General features: G+C 48.0%; 1 protein-coding gene across 1 annotated transcript in view; it reads left to right on the top strand.

Annotated features, from left to right (window-relative positions):
• Nucleotides 1-14,043, top strand: part of LOC140385627 (copine-3-like) — a 124,778-nt gene that overhangs the window by 58,372 nt on the left and 52,363 nt on the right. The window contains exons 2-4 of the mRNA XM_072467960.1: nucleotides 8,944-9,080; nucleotides 9,984-10,163; nucleotides 11,741-11,815. Of these exons, the coding sequence (XP_072324061.1) occupies nucleotides 8,952-9,080; nucleotides 9,984-10,163; nucleotides 11,741-11,815 (384 nt within the window). The 5' untranslated portion in view covers nucleotides 8,944-8,951. The remainder of the gene's footprint in view (nucleotides 1-8,943; nucleotides 9,081-9,983; nucleotides 10,164-11,740; nucleotides 11,816-14,043) is intronic.

A 14,043-nucleotide genomic window follows, 5' to 3' on the forward strand; every position in this document is an offset into this window, starting at 1 on the left:
CACCTTGTTGCTCTTCCACCTAACCAGTTTATATCACTTTGCACCCTCTTTGTGTGCTTTGCCAAGCTTGGTTTCCCACCTTGATTTGGATCATCAGAAAACTTAGATGCCCTGGGCCACTTTCTGAGGAAATGCCAGTAGAATCTCAGTCTGTAATACAACGAAAGAAACCCACGTAAAGTATTGCACCATGTTACATCAAGCTTAAGACACAGGATAGATCACATTATATGCTCACGGTGCCAAAATGCAAACTAGTGAGAGGGGACAATACACTATGGGCGTGATCGAACGGACGCGTAGTGCCCAACTTGGTGACGCGATGAGGCTGTTAAATCTCATGAGATTTGTGATGCTCGGGACGCCTTGTGAGATCTGACGAGAACTCATGAGACATTGCAATCTGGACCTCGCTTTCTCTGTGCAAGATCCAAATTTACATATTTCAGTGACCCATTAGGCTCATTTAAATATGCCGGTGCCTGATTCGCCAGTGGCCGCAACAAACGCCTGCGCCTGGGAAGCCTTGTCATGGCGCCATTTAGCATTGGTCCACACAAACCTGGACCAGGCATAACGGCACTTAGGGAGGTCTCCCAGGCCAATGGAGGCCTTTGGGTGGTAAGGCATTGTGCAGGGTAATACTCTGGCACTCCCGCTGACACCCGGGCACCCTAGCAGTGCTACCTGCGCATGGCAGTGCCAGGCTGGCAGTGCTGAGGTGCCTGGGTGCCAGGTTGCCCATGCCGAGGATTGGGCCCAGGGGGCCTGTCCTTAAGAGGTGGGATGAGAGGGAGGGCTCCAGGACCCTCTGAAAGTTAAGTTGGGGGGTCCAGAGGTTGCAGTGGGGAGCAAGAGAGGGTCGAGAGATTGAAGTGGCATTTAAAAATGGCACCCCAATCTATTCCTGCAGGAAGTGAGGCAAGTGTGACGTCGGCCGGGCATTTCTCGCCGAGACCAAAGAAAACAGATAGCAGGGTTGGTCTGACCACTGCATGTGCCAGACTTTTTTGGGGTGTTAAATCGTAGTCATCCTGTTTCAAAATGGTGTCCTACTAGTTGGGCATCTTAAAGAGCGAGAGAACATATTTGATACGGCTCTAGAGTTTGATCCTTTGTTCTTGGTTCTGGGGCTCCCAGATAAAAAGATAATTGACGTCAATGAGAAAAGCTTGTACAATATTTCAACATTTGCAGCATGAAAGAATATCATTTGTTCCTGGATTAACGATTGGCCTTCTGTTCAGAATTGGCATAAAATCATTATGGATTGCATCCCAACGGCATTTCTAACCTGTATACTCTGATCCAAATCTGTTGCATTCCAAAAAGTACGGGGCCACTATCTCAAATACCCAGGCCCTGTAGCCTTTGACTTACTCCTACAAGGTTTTCCATAGGTTATGTGGGTCTGCCTCTGATAAACTGGATGTGAGGCTTTTCATGGCTTTATCCTTTTCCTCTTGCTACCCTATTACTTGTCCTCTGTACCTTTGGAAACACCGGGTTTACTGAACCAACTGCATTGGCTTCCTTCTGACTGTGATCATGCTTTACTGTACCAGTTTTGAGGGTGTGTTGAATTCTCCAATAATTATTCCTTGTCTATTTGCCTAAGTTATAAATGTAAATAGCCAAGGCTTCAGTCCTGATCTTGCAGCACATCACTGGTTACAGCCTGCAAAAGTTTAAATATTCCATATATCCCTACTCTTTAATTCCTGTCCATTAACCAATTCTCAATCAATCCAACCATCCTAGTCTATTCCCCATCTCCTTGAGCCCTTGTCTTACCTTTTGTAACTTCCCTTCTTCATGGGTTGTGGGTGTTGTTGGCAAGGTGAGTATTTGTTGCCCATCCCTAATGCCCATAATCTGAGTGGCTTACTAGGCTATTTCAGAGGGTAGTTAAGAGTCAAACACATTGTTGGCCTGTAGTTACACGTAGGCCAGACATGGTAAAGGATGGCAAATTTCCTTACTGAAAGGATGTTAGTGGTGCAGATGGATTTTTATGACAATTGATGATATTTCACCATTACTGAGACTAGCTTTCAATTCCAGATTTTATTAAGTGAATTTAAATTCCACCAGTTGCCATGGTGGGATTTGAACCCATGTCCAAGAGCTTCAACCTGGGCCTCTGGCTCACTAGTCCACTGACATTACTATATTACTACACATGCAGCAGAAAGGGGCATGTAGCTGATTGGGCAGCATACAGACAGTGGCAGAATTGAGACAGATTGGAGAGGTTGGGTCCCTAGGTCATCAGTGAACATGTGAAAGATGCCTTCCTGTCTGCAAGGGCAGCATGCAGAGAAGAAAGAGGTTGGGGCCAAGGATATATCCTTGTATGACCTTATATCCAGTAAGGAAATCAACAATATATAAAGGGCTCAAGAGGTAACTGTTTGGACGTCAGAAAATAAGTTCTTGAATGAAAATTGAAAATCGCTTATTGTCACAAGTAGGCTTCAAATTAAGTTACTGTGAAAAGCCCCTAGTCGCCACATTCCGGCGCCTGTTCGGGGAGGCTGATACAGGAATGATACGGGCTGATTCTTCATGGAGAAGTTCTGTGAATAATTGGATAGGCAAGAGGGGAGGAAAGCAAAAGAAGTTCCATTGAGCTGGACAATGGCGAAGAACATTGGCGGAGAATGTTGTAGTTGACCTTGTCCAAGTATGGTGAGAAGTCAAGGAGGAATAATTTTTTAGGGGACATTTTTTTACTGCAATGTTAACAATTTCTGTGCAAAGTTTATTTTTTTTAAACCACCAAACAAGAACACATAACAACAGGAATAACCCCCCCCCCCCCAACAGCTTGGGGAGGATTAGCAGACATTAAGGATTTAAAGGAGATCTGAGGAAGGGAAGTGTTTGAGGAAAGGAGAAGATTCCCGAGGAAAAGGGTTAAGAGACAAAGGTGTGATTTAGCTATGCCAATTCACCACCTAATCTATTTTGACACCCAGTTCTTCATGTCTGTTTATTCTGCGGTTTCTTTAAAGGCTCTTGAAGAAATTGTTCTTGCTTCAAACTGCAATTTGATTTTGAGGGTTTTTCCGAAGATGAACATGTGTTCTTTTTGACATGAGAAAATTGTAAGGTCTTCAATTACTAGTATGGTGTCATTTTCTGGTTTGATGTTGAAAACATTTGTTCAATGTTTTGAAGCCGTGTATGTTCTTCAGCCGCCTGAAGATTAGTAAATAGAGTACAGTGATGAGTTATTGGTTTGACCCTTTGGTTTTACCCAATATCTAGATAAATGTAGTACATAATAACAACACTTTGGTTTGTAGGGGACACAAGGCTATTGACATTGAGCCATGGAAAAATATACAGTTTTAAAAAACAAACAAACAAATTCCTGTGCTAACCTTGAAATGTAGTTTTACCGAGGCTCCTAAAATGTGTAACAAGTATAATGTAACTTGCCTCAGGACTGATGGTGTACACTGCATAGTGGCTTTCACATTCCCATGATGTCCCAAGTGTTTTGAGTTAAATTATCTCTGGAGGGTAAGGATTGTTTATATACCTGCAAATGTGGCAGCTAAAAGGCACACAGCAAAATCCCATGAACAGCAAATTGGAGGAATGACTTACCAATCTGCTGTTGGTTTTAGATGACAGCTGATTATTAGCCAGAACACTGGGAAAACAGTGACCCGGGATCTTTTACATCCACTGACATCATCTGACGGGATGCTGGTTTAGTTTCTCACTTGAAGACACTGGGACACTCCTGGGGCGAAATTCTCCGGTAACGGCGCGATGTCCGCCGACTGGCGCCCAAAACAGCGCAAATCAGTCGGGCATCGCACAGCCCCAAAGGTGGGGAATGCTCCGCATCTTGGGGGGCCGAGCCCCAACCAAAAGGGGCTAGGCCCGTGCCGGACGCCCCGCCAGCTGGCGGAAAAGGCCTTTGGTGCCCCGCCAGCTGGCGCGGAAATGACATCTCCGGGCGGCGCATGCGCGGGAGCGTTAGCGGCCGCTGACAGCATTCCCACGCATGCGCAGTGGAGGGAGTCTCTTCCGCCTCCGCCATGGTGGAGACCGTGGTGAAGGCGGAAGGGAAAGAGTGCCCCCATGGCACAGGCCCGCCCGTGGATTGGTGGGCCCCGATCACGGGCCGGCCACCGTGGGGGCACCTCCCGGGGCCAGACCGCCCCCAGGACCCCGGAGCCCGCCCGCGCCGCTTTGTCCCGCCGGTAAGGTAGGTGGGTTAATCTACGCCGGCGGGACAGGCATTTTAGCAGCGGGACTTCGGCCCATCCGGGCCGGAGAATCGCGGGGGGGGGGGACGGGACGCCAACCGGCGCGGCGCGATTCCCACCCCCGCCGAATATCCGGCGCCGGAGAATTCGGCAACCGGCGGGGGCGTGATTCACGCCAGCCCCCGGCGATTCTCCGGCCCGGCGGGGGGTCGGAGAATCTCGCCCCTGATCTCTAAAGGGTGAAAGACACCGCAGTGATTACACAGACCAAAGTCTACTTTTACTGGCTTTGCCTGGTGTTCATCAGATGGAAATAGAATGGGACTGACTTTTTTTTTTACGTTAAGCCTCATCAGCCTGTTAATGGCGACCGTTATCTGTTGACTCCATTTTGAAATTAAGGTGTTCAAAGCTTTTGCCTGTTACATGCGATAGGCCTGATATTCTGGAAATTTGGGAATTTATGATTTCTTTGTATCCCTGGATGATCTAAGGCCTTCAAAAATAACCTGGGGCCCTCTGTCCATGCTCACATCCCCTTACCCCATTACTTTCAATGCTGGCAACATGCCAGGTCCAACCTTGAGGTCTCAATTAGGCAAGCTACATTGGACATCAGGGGCGCGAATCTCCGACCCCCACCGGGTCGGAGAATCGCGGGGGCCGGCATGAATCCCGCCCCCACCGTGTCCCGAATGATCCACCAACGGAGATTCGGCGGGGATGGGAATCGCGCCGCACCGATCGGCGGGCCCACCCCTGGCGATTCTCCGGTCTGCGATGGGCCGAAGTCCCGCCGTTGTCAACCCACGCCAGCCGGCGTGGATTGAACCACCTTTCGAACGGCGGGACAAGGCGGCACGGGCGGCCTCCGGGGTCCTGGGGGGGGGGGGGGGGGCGGGGGCGCGGGGTGATCTGGCCCCGGGGGGTGCCCCCACGGTGGCCTGGCCTGCGATCGGGGCCCACCGATCCACGGGCGGGCATGTGCCTTGGGGGCACTCTTTTCCTTCCGCCTTCGCCATGGTCTTCACTATGGCGGAGGCGGAAGAGACCCCCTCCACTGCGCATGCGCGGGGATGCCGTGAGCGGCTGCTGACGCTCCCGCGCATGCGTCGCACGGCAAAGTCATTTCCGCGCCAGCTGGCGGGGCACCAAAGGCCTTTCCCGCCAGCCGGCGGGGCGGAAATCAGTCCGGCGCGGGCCTAGCCCCTCAAGGTGAGGGCTCGCCCTCTCAAGATGCGGAGAATTCCACACCTTTGGGGCGGCGCGATGCCGGACTGATTTTCGCCGTTTTTGCCACCGGTCGCCGGACATTGTGCCGATTGCGGAGAATCCCGCCCCAGTTGAGTACACGATACCTTGCCTATAAAATTTAAATGAGGCCCACAAAATTGTGGAGCCCTTTCGACGTCTGAGCAGGCAGCCAGCCAGCTAAAGTCTAAATTGATGCTCAAATGTTGCAAGTTCAAATATAGCTTGTTTATTTTCAGAAAAAATACATGCAGAAGTAAGATAAATCCGATAACTGACAAAACTGTACTTAGCACTCCTGGATGTCTTTAACTATTTTGACATCAGAATAGCAAATCCTTATGAAACTGTTGATCCATGGGGGAATTCGGTCTCATTGCATTAACCAAATAGAATAAAAGATCTTTGATGGGATTCTCCATTTCAGAAACTTGTGTTGACACTGGGACTGAATTGATGGACTTCTAAGACAACTAAATTGGTGCTGATCCTGGAGTAATTCAGGATCCGTTAAGGGGCTAGCACTGGCGGCACATGGAACGCGGTCGATTCCAATGAGAAACAGTGTCCGATTTGCCGGGTTCGGGATTGTCACTCCAGAAGCTGACCAGCTGCATTTTAGTACTCCACTCCCCCCATGCATTCAACTCGGCCGGCAAGATAGCAGCATGGAGAGCGGCAACCCATCTCGCAGACACCGAGCTGGAGACCTTGTTGGACGCCGTGGAGGAGGATAGCGGCTACATGCTGCCACCCGCCGCCATATACTGGGCCTGGTCACAGGTGGCAGAGGCCGTGAGCACCATGGGCCCCGCTGCCAGGACTAGCCAGCAGTGCCGAAAGAAGGTGCAAGACCTCCTCAGGGAAGTGAGTAGGCGGCACTGTGACCCTGGCACCAAGCCCGGAGAGTGAATGAACCCCATCTGCCGTAAGTGTGCTCCTTCCCCACTCTACATCACATAACAGCACCCATATCGCCCTCCATGGCCAGGTGCCCTGTTCACAAAGGCCATCAGTTGTTCACCCCCTGTGTGATTTCACGTGGCATGAGAGCCCACCCTCTTCCACATGCCAACCACTCCCCATCACCCCAACCGACGATCCAATCATGCATCATGTCATGGACAGTTGCATAGTGGTTAGCACTGTTGTTTCGCAGCACCAGGGCCCCAGGTTTGACTCCCGGCTTGAGTCACTGTCGGCCCGTGTCCGCGTGGATTTCCTCCGGGCGCTCCCGTTTCCTCCGACAAGTCCCGAAAGACGTGCTTGTAGGTGAATTGGACATTCTGAATTATGGCTGAGAACATCATTGGTATTGGTATTGCCTGGGAGCTGGCTGACCGAGCCTGTCCCAGCGGGAGGTGGCCCAGTCCCTGTGCTCCATGGCCGCGGGTATTGAGACCCATGTCGAGACGAGAGCAGGCCTCCAGAACAGCCAACACCAGGTGGCGGGGGAGCCCCAGGAGTTCGTTCTGATTGCACCCACAGCTCACAGAGTAGCACAGGGGCTATCGGGCACCCCGAGGGAGGAGGAGGTGCTGGGCTCTGCTGGTGACTCTCACAGGGGAGGTGTTGGAATACTGCAGCGCCTCAGACTATTCTCCCCCCCCCCCCTCAATCCTCCTGTACTTGGTGCATCTGATGGGCAGTGAGCAGAACACCACACCACTTGGGCACCTGAGCAGCAGCGAGGCTCATCCAGGCCTGGTTGCTCAAGTGGATGTCAGCCAAAGGGGACCCAGGTCACAGGGTGAGATTCGCAGCAGGCCACCTCCAACCCTGATGTACCACCTCAGATCCACCTAGTCATAGCGTTAGGGCCCGTAAGGCCAGAAAGCTAAGCACCAGTTAAGATGCACGGATGCAGGGCATAGGATAGGAGCTAGGGCACAAACCTTATAGTGATGTTCACAGGTTCTTTGTCAAATAAACAAAGGTTTCAACATGCATCGGTGCTCAGTCAGCAGAGTTTGAGGGCTGGACTGGTTGGGAGGGGGGCAGGTGTCGGGGTGGCAGATGATGGACAGACGGTGCTGGTGGTCTGCGTGGGTTTCCTCCGGATGCTCTGGTTTCCTCCCACAAGTCGCGAAAGAATTACTTGTTGGGTGAATTGGGCATTCTGAATTCTCCCTCAGTGTACCCAATCAGGCGCCGTAGTGTGGCGACTGGGGGATTTTCACAGTAACTTCATTGCAGTGTTAATGTAAGCCTACTTGTGACACTAATAAAGATCATTATTATTATTAATCTTCCATTCATGGAGCATGCCTGAACTAGTGCAATGATGATATGGAGATGCTGGCGTTGGACTGGGGTGGGCACAGTAGGAAGGCTTACCTGATGAAGGGGCTGCGCTCCAAAAGCTAGTGATTCGAAACAAACCTGTTGGAATTTAACCTGGTGTTGTAAGACTTCTTACTAGTGCAATGATGAAAAAGGTCAGAGTCCTGTTATTGTCCATGCGATACCATTGTTGTGGGAGCACCATCACCAGAGTGACTGCAAGGATTCAACCAAAGGCCAAACACCACCTCGTGCAAGAAGGAATAGCTAATAAATGTGGCCTTGTCTGCATTACACATACCAAAGGCCGCCTTTAAAAAAAAGTACAGCAAGAATTGTGATGATTTTCTAGATGGCCTGTAGAGGATTTTATGCCACAAATTCATGGGCTTGTTTGTTGATGACATCTGTCTGGTGACAGAAATTTCACTCTTACTGTTTGATGTACAAATCACTGAAAACAAACAGTGCTGTAATAGTCTTTCCTCCTCCGTCCTCAAAAAAAACATGATTGTACAACAAACAGACAATCTGCAGTCATAACATCATTGTTGGTTATTGGCCAGAATTTGCTGATAGAAGTAAAAGCAATGTGGAGGTGAAGATACATTTCACAGTGGCTTTTAAAAACCTACACAGGAAACATTATTGTACTTTTGTTGCCAAATGTTTGTATCACTTTTTCTCTTCCTCTGGAAGGCATTTATTTGTATCTGTGCCCAACGCAGTTGCAAATGACCAGTGGCAATGTGTCTTGCATTGAGATCTCTTGAGATGTGTACATTCTAACTGACTGAAATTGTTCCCTTACCTGACATTTGTATACCATAAAAGGAATTTCTGGCTAATTCTCCTGTCTAAACCAAGGAACGCTGAAGACCATTGTGTACTGCCACTTGGCGAAGAACAACAAACCTAACACAGACCAGAAATTTAACTTTATTTATTTTGAATTTTATATGCTCTGTTGCAAAATGTGTTCCTTCAGTTAATCTAGTGATTAATAAAAACGAGGAAGTACAATATCACATATTTTCTTAATGTCAAACTTGAGTTCAAGTTAGGCTCAAAATGCTAATTTGTTTGAGGCTAATACAATATTCAGCCAATTTTTTTAATAAATAAAAAACATAACTTGAAATATTGATATTCTAAATTTCATTTTTTATCTGCTTTTCAGGTTAGCAGATGGCGGATTGTGTGAGTAAGGTGGAACTAAGCATTTCCTGTGAAAATCTATTAGATAAAGATGTCTTCTCTAAATCTGATCCACTCTGTGCACTTCTTCTAAATACTGGTGGAAATCAGTGGGTTGAGGTAAGGAATATCTTTAAGCATCTTAACTCAGTTAGCCATGTGAAAAGCATGATTTTATATTATACTCCTAGTCTCTTGACATTGACTGCTAACTTGGCAGTGTGGTACTGCCCCTTGGTTGTAGCCTCACAGTTAATTCAGTGACCAATTCTACAGAACATGTTTAAAAATGTCATGATTATTTGCTCGTTTCTACATTTTTAGATCACTTTTATTGTATTTTGTTTTCATGCATAATACTTTTCCATCGTTCAACAGAGAATATGTTGGTAGAAGAGCTACTTCTTACTCATACCAGTATGCATTCATATTTTTATTTACAGCAACCATATTCTTGGCCTTTGACAGTTGATGCTAAAGAATGGGTAGTTAATGCCATGCATTGGTACCTGCTAAGAAAATGTTTGTGATTGACCAAACTTAAGTGACTGGTACTTTCCTAAATATTTTGTTACAGATAAAAGAAATATGATTGACATATTAAAGCCAGTTTGGAACTTCTTTATCATTATATTTTATTATCTCCAGCTGTGGATTTTAGTTCCGCTGGAATAGGGCCAGTGTGCCATGGCTACTGTGCCTACTGATGGAGCGGAAGATTATATTTGGCTCCTATCTGGCTCCAAGATTTCCCTGGCATGGACTCAATTAGCCGAATGGGCTCCTCCCGCATTGTAATGACTTCATGGGCAGAACTTTACAGTCCTGTCATGGTGGGGGTGGGGTGTCGTTCAAACCAAGTCGTTCAAAAGTCCATTGACTTTGGTGGGACTGGAATATTTACTGACAGGAGGGGCTGTAAAGTTCTGCCCAATGGCTCTATATTGTGATTGGGTTTAGTTATTACTATTAGTCGACGAGATTATTCTATTGAAGGTTCATTGTCCTTTTACTCTTTCCTAGATTGGCCGAACAGAAATGGTTAAAAACTGTCTTGACCCAAAATTTTCAAAGAAATTCCTGATAGATTATTACTTTGAGCAAGTACAGAAACTGAAATTTGGAGTTTACGATATTGACAATGAAACTTTTGACCTGGGCGATGATGATTTCCTGGGAGAATTTGAATGTACTCTGGGTCAGGTAAATATAAATATTTCATTCTTCTATTTGTTAAGACTGAGTACTCTGGCTGATTCTACAAAGCTGCTTGGTTTGTGTTTTATCATTCAAGTCAAAAAATAACTTTTTCTTTCTCAGTGGTAATTTTGTGCACTGCAGTAATTTTCATGCATAATTCTTGCATGATGAAAATGTTTCAAGATATGGGTCAGAATTCTCTGCCCATCGCGATTCACTGTTTCTGCCGGTAGCGCATCCACGCCCACGGGTTTTCTGGTGGTGTGAGGTGGCTTCAAAGGGAAATCTCACTGACAAGCTAGAGAATCCCACCGCCAGCGAACAGCACGCCGCTCAGAAACACAGGGCTGGGGGATTGGGAAAACCAGCCCATGATATCAATATGTTGGGGTTTATTGTAAATTACCTCTCTGCTCACAGATCATTATCATGACATTTCTGTATCTATGATGAATTTTGAAAAACATTGAAATCCAACTTAATTCCCATATACATTGCTGAAGTTGATGAGATTTCTCTTTGGCTGATATTAAAGCTGATATTAAATCCTATCAATTAAGAGCCATAACAAATTGAGGAAGCTTTCAAGGGGCCATAAGACAGCTTCTTGGGTGGGCAAACGCATGGCAGGTGCAGTTTAGAGCAGAAAATATAGGGCGGGATTCTCTCAGCCCGGGGCCGGGCTGGAGAATCCCCGCGACCGTCGCGAATCATGCCATGCCGCCCGACGCTGGCATGCGATTCTCCGCAGAGCGGAGAGTTGGTGCCATTGGTGCTGGCGTGGTTGGCGCGGCACCAGTCATGGGCTGCTCTACGCGGCCGACCCGCCGATTCTCGGCTCGGGGTGGGCCGAACAGCCGTCGTAAAAACGCAGAGTCCTGCCGGCGCCACCCACACTTGCTCTCAGCCGGCGGGACCTCGGCGTGGAAGGGTCGGGGGGCGGCATGTGGCGGGGGGGGGGGGGGGTCCAATGTGGCCTGGCCCGCGATCGGGGCCATCAATCAGTGGGCCGGCCTCTCTGGCTGGGGGCCTCCGGCCTCCTTTCCTACGTGCCGGCCCCTCTAGTCCTGCGCAATGTTGCGTCGGGGCCAGCGTGTTGAAGGAAGACACTGCGCTTGCGGGCATTAGCACCAGCGCCACTGTGCATGTGTGGATCCCGCGGCGCCCAGTTCACGCAAGGATCAGCAGCTGGAGCGACGTGAACCCCTCCAGTGCTGTGCTGGCCCCCTGTAGGGGCCAGAATTAGTCGTGGGGTCGGCCTGTTCACGCCGTCATAATATGCAACGGCGTTTACGATGGCGTGGACACTCTGCCGCGGGATTAGAGAATTCCACCTGTGAAGTTTTGGGAATTGAGGCTCTGTTGTACAGGTCGCTATAACCGTTGTCCTCTTGTTAATATTGATCTGCTTTTGTCATTTTTAACTTCACCATTGCAACTTTTTTGAAGTTCCGCATGTGCAGTGTTTGTATTTTAGGTTTAATGTTTGAGGAAAATTCGGCTGATTGGCACAGAGCTTTTCTTTCTATCCTAATTATTATGATAAAATAATAATACATGTTTTTAAATTGTTTTGACAGATTGTCTCCAGCAAGAAATTGACCAGACCTCTTGTGCTGCATAATGGGAAACCGGCAGGGAAAGGAACAATCACGGTACAGACCCAAATACCTCATGTAGTTGCTAGAGCTTGATGGTGGTCAAGTGAACCCTAAAATTCTGATGGTTTGTTGCACCAATAGAACTTCTGCACAAAGTCACTTGACCACCATCCGGCCTTGGGCGACTGTCTGTGTGGAGTTTGCACTTTCTCCCCGTGTGTGCGTGGGGTTCCTCCGGGTGCTCCAGTTTCTTCCCACAGTCCAAAGATGTGCAGGTTAGGTGGATTTAGTGGGATGCTCTTTCAGAGGGTCGGTGCAGACTCGATGGGCTGAATTATCTCCTTCTGCACTGTAGGGATTCCATGTTTGACTTCCAACCCTCCGATCTTTAGATATTATGTGCCCACTTCATCCAGATATTTGTTAAGTGAACACAAGTTTTGAATGGCCTTTTGTAAATCAGGTCGGCAGTTGTACTCTATCCACTGAGTGGCTGCTTTATCGGGGAGGGGTGGGGATGTGGGATTGCTCTCAATCACATCTGTTGTAAGGTCAAGGCCTGGTTCCAGATATAAAAAGTGACTTGTACATTGTCACGGAAGCAGAATATCCTTTGCAATTATATAGCAACATGCTAAAGACAGAGCTAAGCAATCCCACAATTAGTGAATCAGATCAGTTCTGCCACATCCAGTCATGAATGGTAGTGGAAACATATACGTCAGTAAGCGGGTACTCAATAAACATCATTATTCTCAATGATGGGGAGGCCAACACCAATATAATCTTTTAAGGGGTTGCAGCATGACATCACTAGAAAGAAAGTGTCATGCGATCCAGTTTAAGTTTCATTTTTACTTGGGTACCATCACATGTCTGAACCGGCTACATTGGATGCTAGGTTTAGAAGTTGGGAGGTGAAGGGGGTGGCAGTAATGGGGGATTTATTATTGGAGGGGCAGTTTGTGAGTCTTGAGAGGTTAGCAGAGAAGTATGGATTACCGCAGTCAAAGGGGTTCAGATATTTGCAAGTACAGAAGTTTGCTAGGAAGATTTTTCTGACATTCCTAGTATTGCCATCATTGGTGGAGAGGGTATTGTCATTGGTGGGGGTGGAAGACGGGAGTACTACTGGGATTTATGGGAGAATTCTGGCAAAGGACACAGCGATGCTGGAGGGCATTACGGCCAAGTGGAGGAAGAACTGGGGGAAGTGGGGGATGGGGGGGATGAAGACCTTCGGAGGGTGAATACCACCTCGACATGTGCAGGCTCGGGCTCATACAACTAAAGGGGTGGTGCATCGAACACATTTCACAAGGGCAAGGATGAGTCGGGTGTTTGAGTGGGTAGAAGATCAGTCTGAGCAGTGTGGGATTGGCCCAGCGAATCATGTACATATGTTCTGGGCATGTCTTGAGTTAGCAAGCGTTTGGGGTTCCTTCTTCAGCACCATGTTGGCGACCTTACAAAGAGAATTGGAACCTGATTCCCCAGAGGCCGTTTTTGAGGTGTTGGACCTGCCGGAATCACAGATGGCAGATGTTTTAGCCTTCGTCTGGCTGATTGCTCGCAGGCGAGTTCTGTTGGAGAGGTGGTCAGCTTCTCCACCCAGCACCTCGGTGTGGCTGGGGGATCTCATGGAATTTTTGTACCTTGAAAAAAGTAAATACACATTGAGAGGTTAGATTGGGAGGTTTTACACAGGATGGTAGCCATTTGTCATGTATTTCAGGAACTGGTCACCGTCAAATGTTAGGGGAGTGGGATGGGGGTGGTGGTTTTGGGGAGTTATTTATCAATTTTGTATTTTTGTATTTAGATATTCAAAAAATGTTCAATAAAAATATATTTTTTTCAAAGTATACCCATGGTGCTGTTAGGAAGAGTCCCAGGATTTTGATCCAGTGTCTTTGATGGAAAGGCAATATAGTTCCACGTTAGGATGGTGTGTAGTTTGGACGCGAACATGGTGGTGTTCCCATGCACCAGCTGGTAGATATTGCGGGTTTGGAATGTGCTGTCATGTGAGCCTTGGTGAGTAGCTGTAGTGAATCCTATCTATGGTACACATTGTTGCTACTGTGCATTGGTGGTGGGGGGAGTGAATGTTCATGGATGTGGTGCCAATCAAGTGGGCTGCTTTGTCCTGGTTGGTGTTGAGTTGTGTTGGAGCTGCACTCACCCAGGCAAATGAAAAATATTCCATCAGGGCATGTCTACTTAGTGCAGCAGAGAGCGCATCAGTCTGCTGAGGTGCTGAGTTGAGTTCTCGGGTTACA

This window comes from Scyliorhinus torazame, chromosome 11 (genome assembly GCF_047496885.1).
Source record: "Scyliorhinus torazame isolate Kashiwa2021f chromosome 11, sScyTor2.1, whole genome shotgun sequence".
In the NCBI taxonomy this organism is placed as follows: domain Eukaryota; kingdom Metazoa; phylum Chordata; class Chondrichthyes; order Carcharhiniformes; family Scyliorhinidae; genus Scyliorhinus; species Scyliorhinus torazame.